At 38.4% G+C, this 27171-nt stretch overlaps 2 protein-coding genes across 5 annotated transcripts in view; one reads left to right on the top strand and one right to left on the bottom strand.

Moving 5' to 3' along the window:
• Positions 1 to 889: 889 nt before the first annotated feature.
• On the top strand, positions 890 to 26298 carry Slc3a1 (solute carrier family 3 member 1). The gene is made up of 10 exons (XM_076832703.1): positions 890 to 1319; positions 5694 to 5873; positions 6023 to 6177; positions 9134 to 9259; positions 13323 to 13442; positions 14641 to 14765; positions 16063 to 16258; positions 21526 to 21693; positions 22884 to 23000; positions 25717 to 26298. Exons 1-10 carry the CDS (start codon positions 890 to 892, stop codon positions 26155 to 26157), a joined length of 2058 nt encoding a protein of 685 aa, XP_076688818.1. The 3' UTR covers positions 26158 to 26298.
• Positions 24322 to 27171, bottom strand: part of Prepl (prolyl endopeptidase like) — a 36753-nt gene continuing 33903 nt past the window's right edge. For all 4 annotated transcript variants that reach the window (XM_076832698.1, XM_076832699.1, XM_076832700.1 and 1 more), the window contains one exon: positions 24322 to 27117. In XM_076832698.1, the coding sequence (XP_076688813.1) occupies positions 27028 to 27117 (90 nt within the window). In that variant the 3' untranslated portion in view covers positions 24322 to 27027. The remainder of the gene's footprint in view (positions 27118 to 27171) is intronic.

Here is a 27171-nt window from a genome sequence, read left to right on the forward strand (position 1 = left end):
GCATGTGGGGCAAACACTCTACCAACTGAGTTATATCCCCAGCCCTGTTTCTTTTTCTTATACCTTAATTAATTTGTTTAAAAAATTAATTTAAATTTTTAACATTGTGGTAAAATAGACCTCATATTTACCACCATTTAAAAAATTTATTTTGTATTGAATTAATATTTTAATTAATTTAAATATTAAATTTTTTATTAATTGAATATTTTACCAATAAGATTCAGGGACAAAGAACATTGACGATTTTATGCAACAAGCCATCTCGAGAGTTCTTCATCATCCCTAATGGAATTCTGTACCACTGAGCTTAATTCACCAGTAGCCCTCTTACCACCCTGGCAACCAATTGTTTTCTGTCTGTATGAATTTGACTGTTCTAAGTACCTCATATAAGTGGAGTCATAAAATCTCCCTCCATCTGGCTTATTTTACTTAGCATAACATCCTCAAGGTTCATCCATCTTGAAGCAGGTTTCAGAATTCCCTTCCCTTTTAAGGTTAAATAGTAGTCCTTTGTATGTGTGTTACACATTTTGATTAACCATCTACCTGAGGATGGCGATTTAGCTTGTTTCCACCTTTTGACTTTTGTGAATAGCGTTGCTGTGCAGTGGTGTAGTCAACCGAGTAGCGTCCTAAGTCGCAGTGACTACCTCTTCCCATTTCCTCCTTATCAGCATTGTTACCTTAGCCACCTCGGCCTCCCAGGTGTAAACAGATTTTTTTTTTTTTTTAAATCCCCTTTACCTTTACCCTTTCCTCCTCGGCTGGACTTTGTCCAACCGGGTTTATTTATAAACCGTGCCCAGCTCATTAAGAAGACAAAGTCACATTTCCACCTTCATTCCTTCAGGAGGGCACTCTGAAGAGCTAAGTCGGGGGACACATGGCAGAAGACAAAAGGAAGAACGACTCCATCCAGATGAGCATGAAGGGATGTCGGACAAACAATGGGTTTGTCCAGAATGAAGACATCCCAGAGCTAGACCCGGATCCAGGCAGTGCCGTGGGCAGCCTGCAGCACAACGCCGTGAGCATCCTGGGCCCTGAGGAGTCTGAGTTGCAGGTCATCCGGCCCTACGCTGGGATGCCCAAGGAGGTGCTGTTCCAGTTCTCCAGCCAGGCCCGCTACCGGGTGCCCCGGGAGGTCCTCTTCTGGCTCACTGTGGCTACTGTGCTCCTGCTCATTGGGGCCACCATAGCCATCATCGCCATCTCTCCAAAGTGCCTCGACTGGTGGCAGGTGGGGCCCATGTACCAGATCTATCCGAGGTCTTTCAAGGACAGCGACAAAGATGGGAATGGAGATCTGAAAGGTGCGTGTTACAGGACAGTGCAGGGAGGGGGCCGGGATGGGTTGACTTATGGCTCTCCCCTTCCTTGAAACCGAATTATGCCTAGGTTTCCCAGTAAGCACATTCCAGTGTGGCTTATCACCCAAGATTTTCCTTGTTTATGATATTTTTTAAATTGCTCAGCAGAACTCAGCAATCTTTCCCCTTGATGAAAAGCAATTTGCTGAAGGCTTTTGAGCCAAGAGTTTAATTTATTGCCCACTAAATTCAGAAGCTTGTTTGGTCATCAGTTCTGACTGCTGAACCGGAGCAGGTTTCCTCTGAAAATCTGTCTCTTGCTTCTCTGAACTTTATGGGTGGATATTTCAGAGTGACAGCTGAGAAGTGCTTGCCCAGTGTATGATGTGGCTTGTTTGGCATCTGGCTGAGAGTTTATTAATAAAACACAAATAATAATTTACAAAAGTATTAAATGCTGTCTTTAAAAGACTGAATCTTCAAATTTAAATCCTAAGAAATGAAGGGAAAGAATAAACACAGCAGTGTGTGTTGGTTGTTACTTGGATGAAAGATTATTTAAAATAATATCCATATTCGTAGAAAAGTAGAAAGTGAAAAAAAATGGGGGGGGGTGGCTACTGGGGATTGAACTCAGAGGCATTCAACCATTGAGCCACATTCCCAGCCCTATTTTATATTTTATTTAGAGAGAGTGTCTCACTGAGTTGCTTAGCACCTTGCTGTTGCTGAGGCTGCCTTTGAACTCGCAATCCTCCTGCCTCAGCCTCTGGAGCTGCTAGGATTACAGGTGTGCACCACTATGCCTGGCTTGAAAAAAATGTTTAATATCTTGATTTTATTATTTATTTATTGTTGGCCCAGGATTGAACCCAGGGGTTCTTAATCACTGAGCCACATCCCCAGCTCTTCTTTATTTTTATTTTGAGACAGGGTCTTGCTAGGTTGCTTAGGGCCTTGCTATGTTGCTTAGGCTGGTTTTGAACTCGCAATCCTCCTGCCTCAGCCTCTAGAGCTGTTGAGGTTACAGGTGTGAACCACTGCATCTGGCTGAAAATTTATTTTTTTAAAGTTAAGCTAATTTCTTGGGGTGTTATTTGTGATTTTAAGAGTAAAATTGTGGCATAAAATGGGGCTATTAGGCAAACTGGTCGGTGTAGGCACCCTAGTTAAGGGCAACAATAAGAAACAAGTAAATAGACTAACTAGTGCTTTTTTTTTTTTAACCATGATTATTTGCTTGAGGAAAATAAAACAAAATGATATGATATAGTGTGGAAAGCAGGAATGGGCTTAATTTATTGTTAAAGTGTTGGACATAAACTCTTGAAATCCTTGAATTTCTTTAATAACCTCATGTAAAAGACCTTTCTTCTGCCTCACTCATATCAGATCTGCCCCCTTCCCCACTTCCTTTTATGGCCCTGGGGATCACACCCAGGGCCTTGTGCACACACCAGGCAAGTTCTCTACCTTGAGGGAATGGTTGCTTCCTAAAAGCTCCAGCCTCATTTTCTCTTTTTACAAAACCTTCCTGCATCTTCACTAATTGAAGAAGTGTATTTGTCCATCCAGGTGTGGCTTAAACATATTGCCTTCATTAATTTTTGTTTAACTTTCCTAATCAGAGCTTGAGCTGCCTCCCCAGATTCCTGTGGTGCTTTGGGCAGTGTCTACAGTTCCCTTTGATACTCCCTTGGAACATTTGTGAGTGACTTCCCTTCCCTTGCTACATGACCTCAACACCTGCTGCCTCTCATAGTAAATGGTTAGCAAAAGTGGTGTTTTGACCGAATAGTGCTCAAATCCCTAAATCCAGAGATACACTCATCACTTCCTGGCCCTACCTTCTTAATCTTCTTCCAAATAGACACCACATTCCCCTACATAAGAGCTAATCAGCTCTTCCATTTTTAATTTCCAGTAACTTTTCCTTGAGGGAATGGTTGTTCCTATGATCAACAGGCATTGGTCCTTGAGGCTGAAGGGATTTTTTTTTTTGTTACTGTTAGGAAGAAACCATCTCAGGTTTGGGTTTGTGATCACCTTCTGTTCTTCACCCTCAGGCTGGGAGCCCTGTTTACTTTGTGTTTGTCTACCCCTTTGTTTTCATTATCACATGTTCCTTTATTTGTGTGGTGAACCCAGGGTTTGGCACATGCTCTACCCTTGAACCACACTCCTTGCCCCTGTATATCTTGTTTTTAAGATATACTGCATTGCTATTCTGGTTTAAATCAAAACCCTTCTGTTGCCTGTTGCTACTCTGATCATACAGCCACCTGTATTGGGGAATTAAATACAAGAAGACAAAAGTAAGCAGCTTGTGTAGGGTAAGAGCCCAGATCCCAGGGTCAAATGACTTTGTGCTTTGGTTTCAGTCATCTCCAGACTGAGATAGCAATTTGGTAATAAAGGGAAAGATACTGAGTCTCAAAGAAAGTACCCATGAGGAATTTCAACTCCTGATCCATATGCTCTTGGCCCTTGCCCTTGACCCATGCCCTTGTAACATGAGGACAATGCACAAGTGCAAGGGGAAACTTTCACAGCCTCCACCTGTAGTCCAGACCTAGCACCTGCCCTCACCAACAGGGCACTGGCTCTCCCTTTGGATAGACAAATTCTCTCTCAAATGTGTATTTCTTGCTTTATTCCAAAGATGTCTCTTTTGAGGTTGCCCTCATCCTTCCTTGAATATGTATCTACTTTCCTAAATAAACCTCTGTCTGTACCTTTGCCTGGAACAAATTCTTTTCCATCATACATGTCAAGAACCCCAGTGGTCCTGAGTGAAGTTTCTCCTCCACCCTGGGAACTCCATGGACACTTCCTCTGAAACATATTTTTCTCTGTGTGGCCTCTGCTGTGATCTAGGAAGCCACATGGAGATCACACAAAAAGTTACTAGAAATGAACAACAGACTTGAGTCTGAGTCTACATTTAGGACTCTGACCTATAAGCAAAAACGTGCCATCTCTTAATTATCCACAAAGTTCCAAGTACAGACTTTCACCTCCATGTCTCTTCCCAGCCACAATAGTATTCTCTTCTAGGTAAATTCTTGGCTTCCTACATAAGTGAACAAAAAAGGATCCAGATTTCAGCTTGCTGTAAAGATAGTCTGAGAGCAGAATGAAGGACCTTTCAAATATTAGTGCACACTTACCTTACACCTCTTGGTACTCTCTCCCTAATCCCTATGCTGCAAGCAACATTTTTCACTGTTGTCTATTCATTTATTTAGTGTGCTGGAGCCCAGGACTCACCCCTTTTAAGACAAGTCCTCTGTGTCTGGTTTTTCCTTTCCTTTGCTACAAAGCCTTCCCTGTAAATCACCCACCTTTACCTTTGCCCACTCATCCCCATCAGCTGCCTGTTTTCTGAAGGGCCAGGGAACAAACACCTTAGTGCCCTTAAAGCACCTTACGCAGCTCTTCTTGGTTCAATTTTCATTCCATTCCTGCCTGTTTACACTCAACTATCACAGCACAGTCCAAAGGAATCTAACGGGCACCACATTTTTAGAAGTTAAAAAAAAAAAAAAAAGGAAACAGGTGAAATTATTCGAATAATATATTTTTCTCACTCCAGTATATCTAAGATATCATTTCAACATGTAATTAGTATAAAATATTAATATTTTACATCTTTTAATACTGGGTTTTAAAAAAATCTCATGTGCATTTTACCCCTACAACACATCTAAGTTCACAATAGTCACATTACAGGTGCTCAGTAGCCACATGTGGCAAGTGGCGATGGTGTGGACCAGTGTGGCTTAGACCACTCATTCACCAGGGACCATGTGTTATTGACTATGACCTTGGCACCTAGTCAAGTACCTAGCTTGGAAAGCATGCATAGAATAAATTAATATTACTGTATTAATGTTTTTAAAAAAAATTTGAGCAAGTAACAGATCTTTTAATGTCAGGCACCTATGTTAAAGGTCAAAGGTTATTGCTAGAAGATCAATTTGATGTTATTCAAAGAACTAGGCCTTGATATGTGAATTTTACTCAAACTCAACAAAATTTCAAATATTTCTTCTTTCAAAAAATATTTAGGTCTTGCTAGGTATGGTGGTGCATCCCTGTAATCCCAGCGGCTGGGGAGGTTGAGACAGGAGGATTGCAAACTCAAAGCCAGCCTCAGGCAAAAATGAGGTGCTAAGCAACTCAGTGAGACTCTTTCTCTAAATAAAACACAGAATAGGTTTGGGGATGTGGTTCAATAGCTGAGTGCCCCTGAGTTCAATCCCTGGTAACCGCGCCCCGCCCCCCCAAATTTAGATCTTATAAATATTAATTTTATTTTTAATCTTTTATATAAACAAAATAGGACTTATTCATGACCTTGGCTTTTTTCTTCAGGTATTCAAAATAAACTGGACTACATTACTTCTTTAAATATAAAAACTGTTTGGCTTACTTCATTTTATAAATCATCCCTAAAAGACTTCAGATATGCTGTTGAGGATTTCCAAGAAATTGATCCTCTTTTTGGAACAATGACAGATTTTGAGAATCTTGTTGCAGCCATACATGATAAAGGTAAATTGAATGGGAGGTGGATGGCATAGGGGTGAGGGTTGAAATAAGCACTTCTCTAAATGCTCAGCGAACACATTTCCCCCCCTTAACTGTCATATATCATCCTAATAAAATGTTTTTCTAATATTTGAAATGTTTTCACTTATTAGGTTTAAAATTAATCATCGATTTCATACCGAACCATACCAGTGATAAACATGCCTGGTTTCAATTGAGTAGGACACAGACAGGGAAATACACTGATTATTACATCTGGCGTGACTGTACTCATGAAAATGACATTACTATCCCACCCAACAACTGGGTAAGTGTCAGCCTGCCTGACTTGCACAGGGAAATGGGCAAATCTGTGGGATTCAACTGGTGATTTATGAAGCCTTTTAAGGAAAGCTGAGATGAATATAGTTTATGGGGACATGGGGGAAGAATTAGATATAAAAATAAAATAAATTTCCCTGGTATCATTTAGATTTCTGATTTCATTGTAGAATTGGTGTGTTCTAGCAAATTAAAACCTATTCTCACTACTAGCTTCTCCTTTCTTTCCCTCTCTCCCTACTTGAGCAGCTTGGAGTCCATGTCCCATTTGTTCAATAACTGTTTTGCAGATGTGTTGCCTCTTCGAATTTTTTTTTTGTAGTTGTAGATGGACAGAATGCTTATATTTTATTTGTTTGTTTGTTTATTTATTTATTTATTATTGTGGTGCTGGGGATTGAACCTAGTCCCTCAAGGCATAACTAGGCAAGCGTTCTGCCATTGAGCTACAGCCCCAGCCCAACTCTTTTTGACTTTTTGACTCTCATGTTTGGACAAAACTTTGGCCATAAAGAAACCCAATTGTCTGCTTTCTCTTTGTTTGAACTTTGGTATTTGAACTCTGGACACATCTCACATTCATTATCCCCACCTGAACTGAGCCACTAAATCTTCTTGAGAAATTTACTAAATCCAACTAATCAACATGCCCTTCCCTTTCTCTTCAAACACTCTCTCTACCTCCTTCCTATCTTATGACTCTCAGAGAAAAGAAAAGCCATCAGAGCTGCAGGTCCCCATTCCCACCCTTTTCCTACTTGCTATTTTTAACAATAGGAGTTACTTCCTTTCTGTCTAGAGGACTTGACTTAGCAAATAAAAATTTAGGATATCCAGTTAAGTCTGAGTTTTAGTTAAACAGAATATAATTTTCTAGTATAAAAGATTGTAAAGGCTATACTTATGCAGTCAGCCATCTGTATCTGTGGATTCTATATCTGCACATTCAATCAAAATATTTGAAAATATTTGGAAAAAAGTTGTATCTGTACTGAATTAGTACAGACTTTTTTCTGATCATCATTCCTTAAACAATACAACTATTTACATAGCACTTACAGTTTATCAGGTAGTATACATAATCTAGAGATTATTTAAAGTGTAGGGGAGCATTTGCATAGGTTATATTAAATACTGTGTCATTTTAATGTGAGAGACTTAGGCATCTGCAAATTTTGGTATCTGAACCAGTCTCCCATAGATGCTGAGGAGTGCTCTACTAAAATACTATGCATTTTTTTCTGAAATTTAGATTTATTTGAGTCCTATATTTCATCCAGCAGCTCTACATCTGTCCCAGGCCACATCTTTGTTTTTCCTCCTAGGTCTTTTACTCTGGACCATCTTACCCTACTCCAGTCTCTTCTTCTTCTTCTTCTTCTTCTTCTTCTTCTTCCTCCTCCTCTTCTTCACCTCTTCCCCTCCTCTCACTCTTCCACCCTTCCTTCCTTTTTTTTTTTTTTTAAATACTTGAGCCTAGGGGTGTTTTACCATGGAGTGATATCCCCAGTTCTTTTTACTTTTTATTTTTGAGACAAGGTCTTACTAGGTTGCTGAAAATCATCCTAAGTTACTGAGACCGGCCTTGAATTTGCAACCTTCTTGACTCTAATCTCCGGAGTTGCTGGAATTACAGGTGTATGCTGCTACACCCAGTATTTTTTCTCTTCTTGATCTTCTCTATTAACATTTAAACATGCTGGTTTCTGGATATCAACTTTGAGGAATTATTGGCCAGACTTTTTTCTATTTTCATTTGTGTGAATATAAAATAGTATCACATCAAGGTCTAAATTTTACATTTATCTAATAACTAGTGATGATTTATCAAGTTGCTAATGTAGTAATTATATACTTACTGATGATGTTGTACATCTTTTCATATAGTTATTCATCTGCGCTTCCTTTTCTGTGAAATACCTGCTTTCATAGTTCTCTTTAGGATTGCTTGTCCCTGTTGCTTTCTGGAGGCCTCTTTGCATTCTGGATCCTGGTCTTTTGTTGGTTAGACACACAAAAATATATATCTCATTGTGGTTTGTGTCCAGGCAGCCATGTGGTGAACTTACAGTTTATCAGGTAGTATTAATAATCTAGATATGTTTTCTTGAAAGGCAGTAGCTGTTACTCAGCTTTGACCAACTGCCATAGAAATATAGATCCATGTAACTACATCTTCCAACTAAAAGGAAAAAGATTCATGTAAAATCCCCCAGTTTTTCAGTGCTTTCTAGATGCTGTGTTTAGCATGAAATGAGATAGAGCCCAAGAAACTTTCATGTTTAAGGGGTCATTGCATACACCAAGAGGAAGGGGCCAGAGACTGAGAGTGGGGCATGAGAGGAGAGTCTTGACATGGAACCATGAACGTGAGCATTTCTAGAAAGAGGAAATTAGCCACAGTGTCAAATACCACTAGGTACCAACACTTGAAGTTGCTAGATTTTTATTCCTGAGGACTGGCAGGGTTTATTAAAGAATAGGTCTAATAAATTTTTTTTATAACTATAGTTTGAATATTCAGTATATTGGGTTCAAGCTTCAAGACCAATAGAAATTGTCTTTTTCCCATGTTGACCCCATTTGCTTTTCTTTACAAACAGGAAGCCAAAGCCTGGACAGAGGATTTAAGAAAATATGTTAGCAATGTCTGTTCCTTAAGTTGGTCTTGTTTTGAATTTGAGAGCATTGGCTTGTCATTGCGACTGTTATGAATAGCATCTACTGGACAGACAGGTCACAACCATGTTTATGGGGCATTAGGCCAACTGGTGACATTTTGGGGAGTTAATTTAGCTTAATACTTCCCTAGAAGGAGAATTCTCAGGATTTAAATACTCTGCCCACAAGGGGCCTGGGATGGCCATGATCATTTCTTTGTAGGCAAAACCATCATATGAATAATGCCAAGTTACTGATGTGCTGTTTTGTTTCTTTGCTAGTTAAGTGTGTATGGAAACTCCAGTTGGCACTTTGATGAAGTGCGAAAGCAATGTTATTTTCACCAGTTTATGAAAGAGCAACCTGATTTGAATTTCCGAAATCCTGCTGTTCAAGAAGAAATAAAAGTGAGTATAGATACTCTTCATTAATGGGAGTGGTTATTTTAAACACTCTATATTGAACAATAATTTTGCAGGAAAAATAAAAGTAGTACAGTTAAATTCTCAGATTGAGATGTTTGATGCAAATAAAGACACTTTCATTTGTTGGTGGCTCCTTTCTTCATCTAACCCAGAATAATCTAAATGGAAGGGGGTAAGAAACACCTGGTGCCTTAGTGACAATTGGCAGGTGCAGGAAGGTGGGGCCAGATGAGGGCTCCCACATCTGCGGTGGGCCTCTGGGTGAATTATTTGGCTTTTCTTTTCTTTTTAATTGTTGATGGACCTTTATTTTATTTATTTTTATGTGGTGCTGAGGACCGAACCCAGTGCCTCACACATGCTTGGCAAGCGCTCTACCACTGGGCTACAACCCCAGCCCTTATTTGGCTTTTCTATGCCTCAGATCCCTCATTCATTAAACACATTTGATGGTAGTATTGGACTCAGAGGGCTCTTAGGAAGATTAGATGAGATAATCCATGCATGGCACTTCTGTATTCATTCAGTAAATATTAACTCACTGCCTGCCTACCCTGTGCCAGGTCCTTAGTATTGGGAAAACAGCAGTGAATAAAAGAAGCCCTACCCTCAATGAGTCCCTGGTGTGGGTAAAGTAGACAATGAAAAACTGTGCCTATCACATGTCAGGTCGTGGTGAATGCTAAGGGAAGGTGACTCAGACATACCCCAGGGATGAGGTGCTGCCTGACAACCACCTGAAGTGTGAAAGGGAGTCCTGGAATTGAAACCAGAGGGACTTTTCATGTGCTCATAGTTTACTTATGTATCTTCATTGCAGAAGTGTCTATTCAAATCCTTTGCCCATCTAAAAACAGGCTTATTTGTCTTTTTATTATTGGGTTGTAAGAGTTCTTTATATATTTTAGACACATGATTTGCAAGTACTTTTCTTCTGTTCTGTGGGTTGTCTTTTAACTTTCGTGATATAGCCCTTTGAAGTATAAGAGGTCTTAATTTTAATATGTCCAATTTCACTTTTTTTCTTTTATTGTATTGCTATCAAAAGCTCAGTCCTTGTCCCCAGTGACAATTCAATAAGGAAGAGACATGGTTTTGAGAAAAAGGAAAAAGAAGGTTTATTGCTTTGCTAACAAATGAGAAGCACAGGGGATTCTTGCCCTAGAGTCTGTGATTCTCTCCATAAGGGAAAGCTGAGGGCTTTTAAAGAAGCTCTTTAAAGGCTGCTTTCCAGGTGCGCCCTGATGGTGTGTTGAAATTCACTTGTTAATTTGGAAGATAGTCACTTCCTAGATCTTCAGGAGATGTCTCTTTCCTGTGGTGTGCTCAAGGACAGATAACAAGGCCTAAGATGGGAAAAGGTAATCTTGTTTCACACCCTCCGATTAGGGAAGGGGAGAGGGAGAAGAGAAAAAGAAAAATATGTTCCTTTAAAAATAAACAGTAGAGTAGACCAGTGTTACAGTATGTGCTTTCATCTTGATGTTTGTTTTATTTATTTTTTAAAAATTTATTTATTTTAATTAGGTATATATGACAGCAGAATGCATTTTGATTCATTGTACACAGTTGCAGCACAACTTTTCATTTCTCTCTACATGATGTAGCGTCACACTATGTGCAGTCATACACGTACCTAGGGTAATAATGTCCATCTCATTCCACCATCTTTCCTGCATCCATACCCCCTCCCCTCCCTCCCCTCCCTCCCTTTTTGCCCAATCAAAGTTCCTCCATTTTTCCCATGCACCCCCCGCCCACTACTCCCATAAGGATCAGCTTCCACTTATCAGAGAGAACATTTGGCCTTTGGTTTTTTAATCTTGGCTTACTTTGCTTAGCATGATATTCTCCAACTCCAACTATTTACCTGCAAATGCCATAATCTTATTCTCTTTTAATGCTGATTAATATTCCATTGTATGGTGTATATATACACCACAGTTTCTTTATTCAGTCATCTATTGAAAGGCATCTAGGTTGGTTCCACAGTTTAGCTTTTGTGAAGAGAGCTGCTATAAACATTGATGTGGCTGTGTTTGTTTTATTTTTTATAGTACTGGGGATTGAACCCAGGGACACTCTACTACTAAGCTACATCCTCAGTCCTTTTGTTTTTGAGACAGGCTTCAGTGAATTTCTGAGGCTGGCCTTGAACTGGTGATCCTCTTGCCTCAGCCTCCCAAGTCTCTGGGATTACAGGTGTGGCCACCATGTCTGGCTTTTCATTGTCATATATAAGAACTGTCACCTAATACCAAATTACAAAGATGTATTTCTGTTTTCTTCTAAGGGTTTTATGATTTCATCTCTTATATTTTAGGTGGTCTCTGATCCATTTTTTGTTACCTTTTTTAAAAATGGTTTTGTTAATCTTTCTGTGTGATATGAGAGTAAGGGGTCCAACATCATTCTTTTGCATGTGGCTTGGTCATCCAGATAGCCAGAAATGTATGTTAAAAAAGACTAATGTTTCCACATTAAATTGCAACTCTGATTGAAAGCCAACTGGCCATAGATGTATAGGCTTATTTATTTTTAGACTTGCAACTCTGTGCCATTCATGTTTATGTCTACTTTTATGGCAGCACCACACCATCTAGAAATGTTTAAGTTAGTGTCATTCATTTTGTCACAATGTGCCAGCCAAAACACTAATGATTCTTTGACCAACCTGGCTGTTCATTTGTAGGTATCCAAGTAGTTAGATTTGTGACTAGGATTCTGATTCGCTAGTCCCTTAGAATGAAAGTCTTCAAGTAAGGGATCACTACTACCCCTGGTTAACAGGTTAGACATTATTTGCAAGGCAGATTTGGAAGATTTACTATTAGAAGTAAATAAGAAATAAGGAGAAGCTGGGAGGGGGGGTACTTTGCTCCTGGAAATGAATCTTTCACTTGAAGAGGACTTCCAACATCCTCCTGCCCCTTTTCTCTGAAGTAGAGTTAATAACAGGTTAATAATTTGCAATCCAGATAGTTTGCGGTCAGGAGGCATTTGGAATGACTCCTGCTTGCATTCCAACTGGCACCAGTGAAGTCAGAGCCTTTGCCTTCAGCTCCTGGCAGTTCGGTTATCTGCACAGGGGGAGGCTACCCTACAGGGGGCATCCAGCATGAACACCCTCCTCTCTCCTCAGTCTCCTCCTTTCCCACTGGCTATCAGGGGACTTGGCCTGCCCCTGGTCTCCCAGTGCTTGAGTGCCTGACACTGATAATTATACTGATACTGGAGAAATCAGGAAGCCTTCTCAGAGAAGTTGGGGGCTTCTGTTTGTATAGTAGCATTTATACATTTCCAGTCACTTTGATTTTTACCTGCCTCCAAATCATTTTTTTGATAAATAGGAAACAATTAGAATAAGGTGAAGTGGCCCACTAGGACAGTCATATAGCAAGGAAGAGACTCCAGGTGGCCTGGCTCCATGTCTGGCTTGGTGTGATCCTGACCTGCCACATGGGAATGCTCAGCTCTGGAGTGGGGACCCCTGGGGAGTCATGATACTCCCTGCAACTGGGGGTGAGAAGCCAAGAGGCATTCCCAGCTTAAGATAGAACCCAGAGCATAAGCATAGGTTCTGCTTTTCCCTTGCTGAACCCAGTGCTGCTGGAAGTGGGTAGCTGAATTCAAAACACAGTTCACTCAGAGCCAGGTGAGGTGGCTCGTGCCTGCAATCCCAGCCATTTGGGAGTCTGAAGCAGGAAGATCACAAGTTCAAGGCCCTGAGCAACTCAGTGAGACCTGTCTCTAAATAACATACCACATAGAGCTGGAAATATCTCATCATATCAGTTATAAATGTAATTATAACTCCTAATTCAAATATGAAGGAGGCATGGGTATCCCTAAAGGAAGTTACTTGAGAGTTCATTATATTAAGACAGTTACATGAAATTAATAAATAGCTGAATGCATGGATATTGTGTTTGCTTTGTATGTAGCAATATCTATTTATGATGGAAAGTCATTTGCAAAAAAAAAAGCCTTTATTAAGCATTATGATTATCATGTGTAACTAAGTGTTTTGTTTCTTCCTGTTTAGGAAATAATACAGTTTTGGCTTGCAAAAGGTGTTGATGGCTTTAGTTTTGATGCTGTTAAATTTCTTCTAGAAGCAAAGCATCTGAGAGATGAGATCCAAGTAAATAAGTCACAAAGCCCGGTAAGGTTTTAAAATTTCTGAAAATGCATCAGGGTTTCCCTTATTAGCCTGAGATGCCAATTACAAAGGCAAGTCCTGTGCCATCTGTGGGAGGTACCTAGCCACACTACTTCTTAGTAGTCATTGGGGTTTCTAATTCAGGCACTCAGACGTTTCCTTCTGCTGGCTTTTTCCAGAGTAAGGGATCCCTGGAGGAGTTCTTCATCTTTGTCCCTTGATGAAGGTTCTGAGGGCACAGAGTGAACTGTACCAAGGACCTAGAATGGAGGACAGTTTGCTCACTGAGATTTTATTATCTCACTTAAGCTCAAGTGAGGAGGTCCCCAGCAGCTTTTCTAGTTAGTTGTTCCAGGTTAGATAGATAGAAGGGAAGGGAACAGGCATTGGCCGGGTGTCCGTGGTATGCAACATGCACTTTTATAGAGCATTGAATTCTTGTAACCGCCTATTAGAGAAGTTTCATGATCCCCCATTTACCAAACCTTAGAGAACTTAACATATCAAGGGTTATAGAAGTGATAAACAGATTTCTGAACCATGCCCATCTCACTATGAATCAGAACTCATTATGTACACTATAGTGTACCAATAAAAAGTATGGAAGGCAAAAAAATCTACCACATGGACTTCAAGTTAGGTTGGCCAGTTCAGTCGGTCTGTGTCCCAACCCAGGACCTAAAACCTTGGCTTTTATGGGATGTAGTCTTTTGTTTTTGATTCTTATAATCCTAGGAAGGCAGAGAAATGAATATCAGGAAAAATTACTGAAACCCTGAGAAACTGTAATAGTAAAAATGAAAGATAAATATGGTAAAGAAACTAATTTAAATATACAATATTGATATCTGTATGAACAGATAAAAGTATAATAATGGGCTCTATAATCCTTAGGATCATTTGCTTGCCTTTAAAAGTGTCTGAAGCACTTAGACAATCATGTGGGTAGGAGGACTTTATTAACTGTTTACTGTTTATTAGATTTATAAAGTTGACAATTAATCAAATGAAGTACTAATAGTTGTGAATACTGTCTATCAGTCCACAAACCCTTGAGCATGGGAGTCTCGCCAGGATCATCTCTGAGCATCTCTTTTGCTCAGCTTGATCCCTTTGAAGAGATTGTCTGTATTTATATGGAGCTGGCTGTGGGTATGTGACATGTGAAATGATGGCATTCCTGTTGTCCTGGTTTTCAAAGGACACTGTCACACACTACTCAGAGCTGTATCACGACTTCACCACCACGCAAGTGGGAATGCACGACCTTGTCCGGAGCTTCCGGCAGACCATGGACCAATACAGCCGGGAGCCTGGCAGATACAGGTGACCACAGGACTGCTTTTGTTCTTTATAGGCACAGAGTGTGATCTGTAGTTTAAACCTCACATGGTTGTGAGGCATAGTCTAAGCTCCAAGTCATAATAAGACTGCATAATTTTATTTCAGCTAGGTTATGCCAGGGTCTGATATATCTTGTCACACAGCTGGTTTTCAGTTTCTTCTTTTGTGGGATTTTGCTAATGACAGCACTGATTTCAGAGTTTTATAAAAATTAAATTAATTTAAAAGATAATTTAGTAGTTAAATGTTAGCCAGGAACTATTATTTTTATCATTATTACTGGGACTATATATTTCCCTGTAGAGTATGAATCCAAATGTTGGAATCAACCTGTCAGTATATCATAATGCTTAGGAACACAGCTTTGGACTCAGATGGGCTTGAGGTGGAATCTGGCTCCATAGCTGGTTGGTCTTGGGCTGGTTGGTTAACATAAGTCTGTTTCCCCATCAATAAGAAGGTAATACTAGGAGCTGGGGATGTAGCTCAGTTGGTAGAGTGCTTGCCTTGCATGCACAAGGTCCCGGGTTCAATTCCCAGAACCACCACCAAAGGAAAAAAAAAACAAAGGTAATAGTAATAATCTTTTAAAAGGTTATTATGAGATTAAATGAGATAATGTACATAAAGCACCTAAAATAGTGCCTGGTATATAATATTCTACAAAATTAACTCTAGGATAATCTGAAAATTTTGGACCATTTTTGATTCATGATTTTTGGATCAGGAATTTTCAACTAGTAAAAGCCTAGGTAAATACTATGAAATCTAAAAACAAAAACAAACAAACAAAAAAACCCTCCAAAATCTGAAATACTCTGGTCCCAGGAATTTTGGTTAAGGGATGCTTAACCTGTGTTAGTTGGTACTGGTCACCCAATAGAATCAATAGAAAAAGAAGCTTAAGAAATTTTCCCTCCTTGAAGGGGTGCTCTGATTGTCATCTCCACTTTCTAGATGAGGAGACGAAGCTCTGAGCACGCAGGCAATGATCCCGTGGGTAGTGATGGCAAAGATGGGATGTGAACCGAGGCAGCTGGGCCCAAGATTGTGCAGTGACCCATTAATACACTGCCCTAGACACCACAGGTGACCCACTGTGACCTTTCTTGGCCACCTGGCTTGACTACTTTCTAGTGAGCCCTGCTCCTCTCTGGCTAATAGTGTGTGTTTAGCGCCCCCGCCCCCCATTTTTAAAATAAGATATAAACAAGATGCAAAGTGTTTAGCCAGTCTCCTGACGGGCCCTGAGGGCCTCAAACCCTGCCAACTCTGACAGGTTCATGGGAGCCGAAGCCCAGGCAGAGAGCATCGACAGGACCATGATGTACTATGGGTTGCCATTCACCCAGGAAGCGGATTTTCCCTTCAACTATTACCTCACCACACTGGACGATCTTTCTGGGAACATTGTGCATGACGTCATCACATCCTGGATGGAAAACATGCCAGAAGGAAGGTGGCCTAATTGGATGGTAAGTCCTTGTGCCCATCTTGAGCCCTTTGAAGAGGCCATCTGTATACACATGGAACCAGCTGTGATTCCATGATTAACATGATCGTTTTCATGCTGTCCTGGTTTTCCAAGGACTCAGTCCCCTGTGAGGAGGAACGGTATCATGACTTAACACCACATTGTTGTTGCACTTGCTGGACAGAAACACCTAGGTTACACTAAAGTTATAAAATAATTAAAATCTGATCCAGGTGCAGTGACTTAGTTATAGTAAGCCCTCGTTAATTTATTATTGAAGAAAGAAAAAGACTTTTTCCCTTGTACTGGCGATTGAACCCGGAGGCACTTAACTACTGGGCCATCCCAGCCCTTTTCCTTTTTTTGGTACTGGGGAGTGAACCCAGAGGTGCTTTACCACTGAGCTATAAGCCCACATCCCCAGCCCTTTTTATTTTTTATTTTGAGACAGGGTCTCACTAAGTTGCTTAGGGCCTCACTAAATTTCTAAGGCTGGCCTCAAACTTGTGATCCTCCTGCTATAGGTGTGCATCACCACGAGCAGCTTGCTTTCACATTTTTAAAAAAAAAATTTGTGTAGTTGTTGTTGGACCATTATTTTATTTATTTGTATGCGGTGTTGAGAAGCAAACCCAGTGCCTCATGCATGCTAGGCAAGTGCTCTACCACTGAGCCACAACCCCAGCTTTTACACTTTTTAAGGAGCTTCTCTGCAAAGCTTGTACCAAACTCTTCACTGTGAATGTTCTTGAGGATTCTTTTTTTTTTTTCCTCTAGCAGTTCCCTTTTCCCTTGCCTTTTCCTCAACTTTGTTCCTGTTCCAGTCCCATTATAATTTTGAGACCACTATTATATATAGTCTGTGGTTGACCAGAATGTTGTGTGGCACATAGCTATATTTTATTCCTTTCATGTTGAATTATTTTTTTAAATTTCATTTTTGAATGTTCATTCTTAGTGTATAGAAATAATATAGACTTTTTTTTTTGGTGGGGAGTACTGGGGGGCACTTGACCACTGAGCCACATCCCCAGCCCTATTTTATATTTTATTTAGAGACAGGGTCTCACTGAGTTGCTTAGCATCTCACCATTGTTGAGGCTGGCTTTGAACTTGCAATCCTCATATCTCAGCCTCCCAAGCCACTGGGATTACATGTGTTTGCCACCGTGCCTGGTTTAGTATAGGCTTTTATATATTGATCTCATATCCTGCCTACAACACTGATGAACTTATTAGTTTCTAATAGTTTATTATGCATTCCTGAAAAATTCTTTTGTGGCTTTTCTTATGGCAAAATACACATAAAATTTAAAATAAATGTGCAATTTATTGGTATTAAATACATTCACAAGTTGTTTAATTATCTATCACTATTAACAATTTCTAGAACTTTTTCATAATCCTGAACAGAAAAGTTATATAGTAATCTCTTACTCCTACTTCCAAACTCTTGTATCTTCCATTCTGTTTTATGCTTCTATTTTACGAGTACCTCATATAAGTGGATTCACACAATATTTGTCTTCCTGGGACTGGCTTATTTAACAAATCTACGTTTTCAAGATTTTTTCATACTATAGCATATATCACCTTTTCATTCTTTTTTATGGTTGCATAATATTCAATTGAGTGTAGATACCATGTTTTATTCATTCCTTCATCTCTTGATGCCCATTGGGGTGTTTCCTCTTTGTGGCTATTGGAATGTCATGAACTTTGGTGTATGTTATCCATTTTAGCCCCTTTCTTCAATTCTTTTGGATACCTACATGGAAGTGGAATTGCTGGATCATACAGTACTTCTTTGTTTAACTTTGAGGAACTTCCATATTATTTTCTACTGACTGCCCCTCCCCCTGCCCCAATTTTACATTCCTAGCAGCCATGTACAAGGGTTTTAGTTTCCCATATCCTTAATAACTAATTTTCTGTGTTTTGAAAAAAAATCAAACCCATCACAGTAGGTGTGAAGAGGTATGTAAAAATTGTCCTTCATTATTGGAGAATATTTTGCTAGATATAGATATTTTGTTTTTTCCCTTTCATTTCAAAATGTCATCATATTGCCTTCTAGCCTCCATAGTTTCTGATGACAAGTCAGTTGTTAATCTTATCGAGGATTACTGATACGTGATGTGCTAATTTTCTCTTGCTGCTTTAATCAGCATTTTTTTCTGTGCCTTTGTGTTTGGGTGGTACTGGGGATCCATGCTAGGCAAGCACCCTACCACCAAGCCTCATCCCCAGCTCTCTCTGTGCCTCTGACAGTCTGATGTGTCAAGGTGGGGGTTCTGATATGCAAATTTTCATCAGCTGTGGAAAGTTGTTGCCTGTTGTTTTTTCAGACATTCTTTCTTTCCCCTTTTCTATCTCTTCTCGTTTTGAGACTTCCTTTATGTGTATGTTGGTGTATATGATGGTATCCCACAGGTCTCTGAGATCTGCTCATTGTTCTTCATTCTTTTCTTTCTGATTGTTTGAGATTTTCTCAATTGACCTTTGTGTTTTCTGATTCCTCTGCCAGTTCAAATCTGTCAAACCCTACTAGGAAAGTTTTTATTTGTTATACTTTTCAACTCCAAAATTTGTTTCTTTTTCATAATTTCTCTATTGATAATAATGAGTAATATCTATTGGATGTGACACTGTTTCCCATATTGTCTTTAAATTCTGTAGCTATAACTTAGTTCTTTTTTAAATATTTTTTTTTAGTTATACATGGATACAATATGTTTATTTTGTTTATTTTTATGTGGTGCTCTGAGAGATCAGATCCTTGTCAGGTCTTTATTTTTATGTGGTGCTGAGGATCGAACCCAGGGTCTCTCACATGTGAGGTGAGCACTCTACCACTGAGCCACAACCCCAGCCCCTATAACTTAGTTCCTGGGAAACATAATAGCGGATTTAAAATCTCTAGTAAGTCAAATGTTTGGTTTCTTGCAGCAACATTTTTTAATGATTATTTTTCTTATCACCAATGTATGGGCCATAGTTTTGCTTCTTTGCCAGTATTTTTGTTGTTATTAAAAACTGGACATTTAAAGGCATGTAATAGGGTAATTCTAGAAATCATGTTCTCCCCTCTGTGTTTGTTGTAGTTGTTACTCCTTTTTTTCTTTTCTTTCTTAGACTAATTCTGTATAGTCTGTTCTTTTTCCACGTGGCCAGGGAAATCTCTACTTTGACAGGTTAAGGAATGGAAAGATTTCTAGATGGAACTGATGAGTCTCCATGTATTGCTGAAGGGCTGTGTGTGTTGGCATACTCTCAACATTTGGCAGTTGACAACTCTGCCTTAGTTGTCAATTTCTGATTGCACAGAGCCTCAAGGGTAGCCCAAAGTAAGAGATCAGAGCCTTGTCAGGTCTTCCTTGGATATCTGCGCAGCCCTCAGCATGCACACAGGTCTGCCATTACGGTAGCCTCTTGGATTCCCAGGGATGTTGGAACTTTTGAAAGCCCTTCACGGACATCTCATTGTCAGCTTTAATTTTTTTTTTCTTTCTTTGCTCAGTTTCTGAGTAGCTTCCATTAGTAACACCATCATAGGTAGGTACAATGTTGAGTTGTTCTCAGAAATGCTCTGGGGATAGGGCTGTTGCTGTTTGCAGAGTCAGATCAGGCAAAGGAAACCAAATGTGAGCTTCCAGAAATTTATGAAGTAGGTTTCCTAAGGATGGAGATATTGGTGTACTTTAAACCTGTTCTTCTCTTCTAGTGGTGGCTAGGCTGCTGGTTTTCAGCTGTTTTATTGGTACGGTTATTAGTTTTGAAAGCCATCATGGATTTGAGGAAGGGTGTGTGAGATTAGGGAAGTGCAAATGCTACAAAGCTCACTGCTCCAAGATGCAATTATTTTTCTTGAATAAATTCATCTTGGATTGTTGTAGCCTTTCATGCTCTGTGTCTAGAAGACTTAAGAAATCACAGGGTTTCTTGTTAGAAGCTAAAAGAGTGAAAGGAGGGTTGGGGTCATGGCTCAGTGGCAGAGTGCTTGCCTAGCATGTGTGAGGCACTGAGTTTGATTCTCAGCACCGCATATAAATAAATAAAGGTCCACCACCAGCTTTAAAAAAAAAAAATATATATATATATATATATATATATATATATATATGTATTTTAAAAGAGAGTAAAAGGATGGAGGCAAGAATTAACCTTATTTTCTGGCCATAAATTTAGAAAAATACTTCATATTGGCTTATAGAGGTATAATTACGAAAATTATTTAATATATATAAAAAAGATTTTAACAGTCATTTCCTTTCTTCTTCTTCTTCTTCTTGGTGGTAGTGCTGGGGATTGAACTCAGGGCCTTGTGCATGTGTGGGAAACACTCTACTAACTGAGCTATATTCCCAGCCCTTTGATTCTTTTTCTAAGATTCAAGTACAAAGGCTGGTTCTCCCTCATACTATAATTTGAATAAATGATGTAATTTCTCAGAGCTGGCTTCCTCATTTGTAAAATGGACATAGTGTTTGACAGCATGGTTGTGGAAAAGGAAGTAAGATAACATAGGTGTGAAAATGCTTTACGATACAGTAAACGCTTTGCTTAGCACATGCTCGAGATTTAAGTTGTGGGGTTATAGAAAAGAGTTTTCTTATTTAAATAAGGAGTAGAGTTACAGTATTACCGAGAACATTTAGCACAGAAATATATATAAAAATAGCAAACACCTTATAAAACTTTCTCTATGTAAATTTATGTTGATTTACCTTTTTTTAAAAAATATTTTTATTAGCTATTGAAAGATCTTTATTAATTTGCTGATATGTGGTGCTGAGACTCGAACCCAGTGCCTCACACATGCTAGGCAAGTGCTCTACCACTGAGCCACAACCCAGTCCATGTTGATTTACCTTTTAAAATTTATTTAAATAGTTCAAAACTGAAGACAGTAAAGGGATGTGTTAGAAGTCTACTATCTCTGGCCCTTTCCACCTTGTTTCCTTGTCCTGCTCTTCATGGAGGAAACACTTTTGTTTCCTGCCAATATTCTTATACAAATGTGAAAAAAATATGAATACGCATCCTCTAAGCACTATCTTATTTGCAGTGCCATTGTGAATTCTGACAGCACGTGGTTAGTCTTCAGTAGCCAAGAAGTAAATGGATCAGTTACACAGCAATCACTAAGCTAGGACTCAAATCTAGGCTTGCCTGCAACTACTTTTGGGCCCGGTGAACTGTGAAGTAGGGTAAGTCTTCCAGAAAACTGTATATAGAGCTGTGTTCTTAAAAATATCTGCTTTTCAGATTGGTGGACCAGACAGTAGCCGACTGACTTCTCGTCTGGGGAACCAGTATGTTAATATCATGAACATGCTTCTTTTCACACTCCCTGGAACTCCCATAACTTACTATGGAGAAGAAATAGGAATGGGAAATATTTTAGCCACAGATCTCAACGAAAACTATGATGCTGTAAGTTTAACACAATTGAATCATGCACCAGAGCAGTAAAATCAAGTCCTAGTCCTTTTGCTAAATCAGAGATTTTACTTTTCTATTCCATTGCGGCAAATCAGTTACTTTGCTTTTCTTTCTTTGTGGTTAGTAAGAATCATGAGCTTTCTTGTTTTGGGAGCTGTTTTTTGAGCTGCACAATTAAATTTATTGAGCAGAGTCAAGTAATCTGCATTTTAAAAAAAGATTTCAAAAAAATTATTTTGGTAGCAGGGATTGAACCTAGTGGTGTTTAACCACTAAACCATACCACTCCCCTTTTTATTTTTTGAGATGGGGTCTAATTAAGTCGCTTAGGGTCTTACTAAATTGCTGAGGCTGGCCTTGAATTGGTAATCCCCCTGCCTTAGCATCCTGAGTTGCTGATCATAGGTATGCAGCACCACACCTGGCAAGGAAACTGCATTTTAAAGATGTTTTCTAGCTGATTCTTAGACACCAGAATTTGAGACCAGTGGCTTTATTTGGAATATTATTCATTTCCCTTTATCCAAAACATGGAAAGCTAGGAATATTTCTTCAATCTTTATTTGACCTGCTAGATCTAATAACTGTTGTAGTCTTATATTATCCAGTGTTTAATCCAGAGCCTCACAGTTAGCTTTTCTTTAAGGATAAGGCTCTCATAATTGTGTTGCTGGCTAGATGACCAATACTGAACCTTTAATTTGTATGAGATCCCGTTCCCTAATACTTGGTTAAGGTAAAACATCTTCTCTGTCAGCTTCAGGATTTGTTTTTGCTCATGGGCAATAAGGCTGGATAAATGAGTTCAGGCTCGCTTGTACCAGACAGTATTCTTGAATTTGCCACAACTTTACCACAGAGAACATAGCATGAATCCACAAGGGCACATTTAAAAATCCCACATTTCTCATTTTTCAGAAAAAGCAACGAAGATTCTAAGCATGTTAAGGTTTATTTATTATGGTCTATTCAATCTTAAGATATTATTAGGTATTTCCCAATTATGAGCTAAAACTCGTTTATGTATTGAATGTTAAGGCCTTTTCATTATGAATAATGAACATACACATTAGTTAAGAGCTGTAGGGAAGTAAAATTATTAGGTAAATCAGAAAGTACCAAAGTATCTTTCTTTTAATAACCTGACCATTGCTTTCTCTTCCTGGTCTCTTTTAACACAGAATACCCTTCTCTCAAAGTCACCAATGCAGTGGGACAACAGTTTAAATGCTGGGTTTTCTGAAGGCAATCACACCTGGTTACCCACCAATTCAGATTACCATGTTGTGAATGTTGAGGTGAGTATCAGTGAAAATTTGTTGATTCTAGAAACAAGAAATGAGTTTTTGTATTGACAACACAGTCATCCTGAGTGTGTCTAAAACCTTAATTGATACTCTTTAAATATGTCAGAGACTTCCCTTGCAGGGACACAGAAAAACTTTAAAAATAAAGATATAGCAGGCAAATAGTAATAGAAAGCAAGCTTACAATTTAGCTGTCAAACAACAAGCTGGGTGCAATGGCACATGTCTATAATCCCATTGATTCAGGAGGCTGAGGCATGAGGATCCCAAGCTCTGAGGCCAGCCTTAGCAATTTAGTGAGGCCCTAGGCAACTTAGTAAGATCCTATTTCAAAATAAAATAAATGAAAATTAAAAAGGGCAGGGGATGTGGCTCAGTGGCTAAGTGCCCCTGGGTTCAATCCCCAGTACCAAACAAAAACAACAATATATATATATATATATAAAATATATAAATGTATATTTATATATCCTATATATTATTTATATATTTAAAATGTATTATTTAAATAAATACATTTTTTTTTGAGTACAGGGGATTGAACCCTGGGGTACTTAACCACTGAGCCATGTCCCCTGCCCTTTTTTCTTCTTTCTGATGCTGGGGATTGAACCCAGGGCAAAGCAAGCACTCTACCAATTGAGCTATGTTCTCAGCGCCCCTAGTACTTTTTTTAAAATTTTATTTTATTTATTTTATTTTTAAATTTTTTAAAATTTATTTATTTTATTTTGAGTTGCTTAGGGCCTAGCTAAGTTGCTGAGGCTGACTGTGAACTTGTGATCCTCCTGCCTCAGCCTCAAGAGCTGTTGGGATTATGCTCAGCCAAAAATGTATTTTTTAACCTAATCTTTCTATTCTTGAGCCTCATTTGCACATGTGCAAAATGAGAAATATGTAAGGATCTTGACTGAAGCATTGTTTGTAATAGCAGAATACTCTAGAATGATTTAAATATTTTATCAATAAAAAACCAGTTTAATCAATTATGGGACTAGTATGTAGCTTTTAAAATGAGAATATGAGAATAGCTGCAGTGATCTGAGACCGTTTCTAATATGTATTAAATAGTATAGAAAGTAACATGCCACCAGTTATGTAAAGAAAAAAATGTCTACCTATGATTGCATAGGCACAGAATTATTTCATATGATACATTAAAAATGAAAGACTACAAACAGTTAATAATGTCTGGGAGGGAAGCTCAGAAGCTAGGCAATAATGGAAGAAAACCTTTTCATTGTATACATTGGTCTTGAGTTTTATACTGTGTGCATGCATTTCTCTAGTCAAAAAATGAAGTTATGAAAAGCAGGTTTGGAAATATTTAATAGCAGACAAAATAGAATTCAATATGAAAAGCATTATGAGACAAAGGCAATTTCCAAAAATTGAAAAACAATAACAGTCCACTAAAAATTATGAATCTTTATGTAACAGTAGCTTCAAAATATATAAAACAAATACTCTCAGAAATGCAAAGAGAAAATTGACAAATCCATAATTACAGGAAGAGATTTCAAATTAGATAAAAATAGTAGCTGACACTGAGCACTTCTTATGTGAGCAGCACTGAACTATGCTTTTCATGCATTACCTACAGCTACAGAAAATGTTAGTAATAACTTTGACAAGTCATATACATGTACCATAAATACTTTTATACCTGATAAACAAAGAATACACTTTTTCCCCCAAAACACCCATGAGATATTAATTTAAGACACATAATAAGCACCCACCCCTAAACAACAATAACAACGGTAACCACCACCACCACCCCAGAAAACATGGCTGGCAAGAGTACAATGAAATGAACATTGTTGATTTGGCAACAGCTCTTATGAAGAATAATTTGGCATTATGTATCGGATGTCCATACTCTTTGACATAGTAATTATCTTCTGGTAATCTATCCTAAATAAATATTCCTAAAAGTTGGGGGAGGGGAGTGAAATTATAAGAAAATATTGGAAATGCAAATATTAAGATAATATTTGTGGAGGTTATATAATGATAGGAAAATGCTCAAAATGTTAAAGGGGAAAAAAGCAAGAAAAGTACATTGAATTATATATGTTTTATATAGTTGTAATATAAACCTAAATCTAAGACTTATACTGCCTTTTACTGTTAAAAAAAATTTACATTAGCTAACTTTCACTTTAGGCAGATTTGTGTGTGTGTGAATGTGTTATTTTCTGTTCTATCATTAGTTATGCAAGAACCACATCTGCTGAAGTTACAATGATCTCTGCACAGTAGCAACTTACGTGATCCCACAAGAGAGGACAAATAAGCCCTAATTCATCAGAAGTTCTAAATCCATTGCCTTAATGGCTTTTTTTCTCCCCCAGGCGTTTGGCAGTTATAATACAGATAGAGTAACTTCATTTAGGCAAGTTCAGTATCATTAACTTAGACGTGGACATTTGTTCGGGAATCTTGAGTGGAGTCAAAGTGTTTCTGCAACAGTACTAAGATGGAGCACAGTAGCAGCTCCCAGTTAAGCTCAAAACCTGAATTTTGCAATTTTGATTGGCTTTTATATAAACTTTCTTATGTACTTATTAATGCTTATAATTTGGCAGTTATTTTAAGGGAAAAATACAGCAAGTTTTGGGGGAAATAATTCCTTTAGATAATAAAATATTTTAAAAAATTCTTGTAATCAACCATTTATGTAAGTGTTCTTTTTAAAAAATAGGTCCAAAAGACTCAGCCCAGTTCAGCCTTGAAATTATATCAAGAATTAAGTCTACTTCATTCCAATGAGTTGCTCTTCAGCAGGGGCTGGTTTTGCCTTTTGAGGAATGACAGTCACTCTGTTGTGTACACAAGAGAGCTGGATGGCATAGACAAAGTCTTTATTGTGGTTCTGAATTTCGGAGAATCAACACAGCTAAATCTACAGGAAATGATTTCAGGTCTTCCTACAAGACTGAGAATAAAATTAAGTACCAATTCTACCTCCAAAAGCAGTGAAGTTGAAACACATGGCGTTTTTCTGGAGAAGGGAGATGGAGTCATCCTGGAACACAACACGAAGAACCTCCTTCATCACCAAACTGCTTTCAGAGATAAATGCTTTGTTTCCAATCGAGCATGCTATTCTAGTGTGTTAAACATATTGTACAGCTTATGTTAGGAATCTCTATGAAAGAGATGGGGACACTGGTATTTGGTTGTGTTGTAACTTCACGTATAGCATGCTGCTGGGTAAACTTCATCTAATTCTTAAGATATTTTGGTAGCTTGAATGTAACTACTTTAGGAGAGGTTCTCAAATGTTTGAAATAATAATAAAATGTTTAAAAGAAGATTGTTGCTTGTAGAAACTTTAAACTTTGAGATAACATCGATAAGCAATGATTAGAACACTGTCAATCCTAAGATTATTTGAAAACTCTAAAGCATTTAAATGACAAGAATGTTTAGCTGTTTTATTAAAATGTATTCAAAGAAACTAGAAGAAAGATTCAATGTCCCAATGTCTATAAATATTCACTAACAAAGAGGAAGGACATCGATTTGTAAACTGTTCAAAGAAAATCCTAGTAAAACAGATAAGAACAAAGTACTGATTGGAAGGGAGGCCTGGGATTCTACAGCCTCCACTCTTTTCTTCATTCTTTTTAGAAGTGGTTGGACACAATACCTTTATTTTATTTATTTATTATTTTTATGTGGTGCTGAGGATGGAACCCAGGGCCTCACACGTGCTAGATGAGCGCTCTACCGCTGAGCTACAACACCAGCCCCTTCCTCATTCTTTTCTCCATGTCTTTTTAAGGAACATGATTTAAAAACTGCTTTCCCTATGCTAACAGGCATGTATACCAGTGGAAGAGAACAGTATAGCAATTGTAATACAGACTTCGCAAAATCTGGATGGAGAAGCAACTTTAAAAAAAAGCCACTTAGTAACTTAAAATCTCACTTTTGCTAATAACTGAATTTGGAAATAAGACTATGAAATATTTCAGTGTGTTTCCAATTCCCCGTTGAATGTAACATTTCAGAATTTCAGGTATTTCTTAAGATCCTCGAAAACACTGGTGCTGTCAAGTCCAAGTTCCTCATATAGGAATTTAATCTGGGCTGTAATCTAAAAGAAACACATTTTAATATTAGATAGAAGGATTTTGTGGTAAAATTCCAG

The sequence above is a fragment of the Callospermophilus lateralis genome, chromosome 14 (assembly GCF_048772815.1).
Source record: "Callospermophilus lateralis isolate mCalLat2 chromosome 14, mCalLat2.hap1, whole genome shotgun sequence".
In the NCBI taxonomy this organism is placed as follows: Eukaryota; Metazoa; Chordata; class Mammalia; order Rodentia; family Sciuridae; genus Callospermophilus; species Callospermophilus lateralis.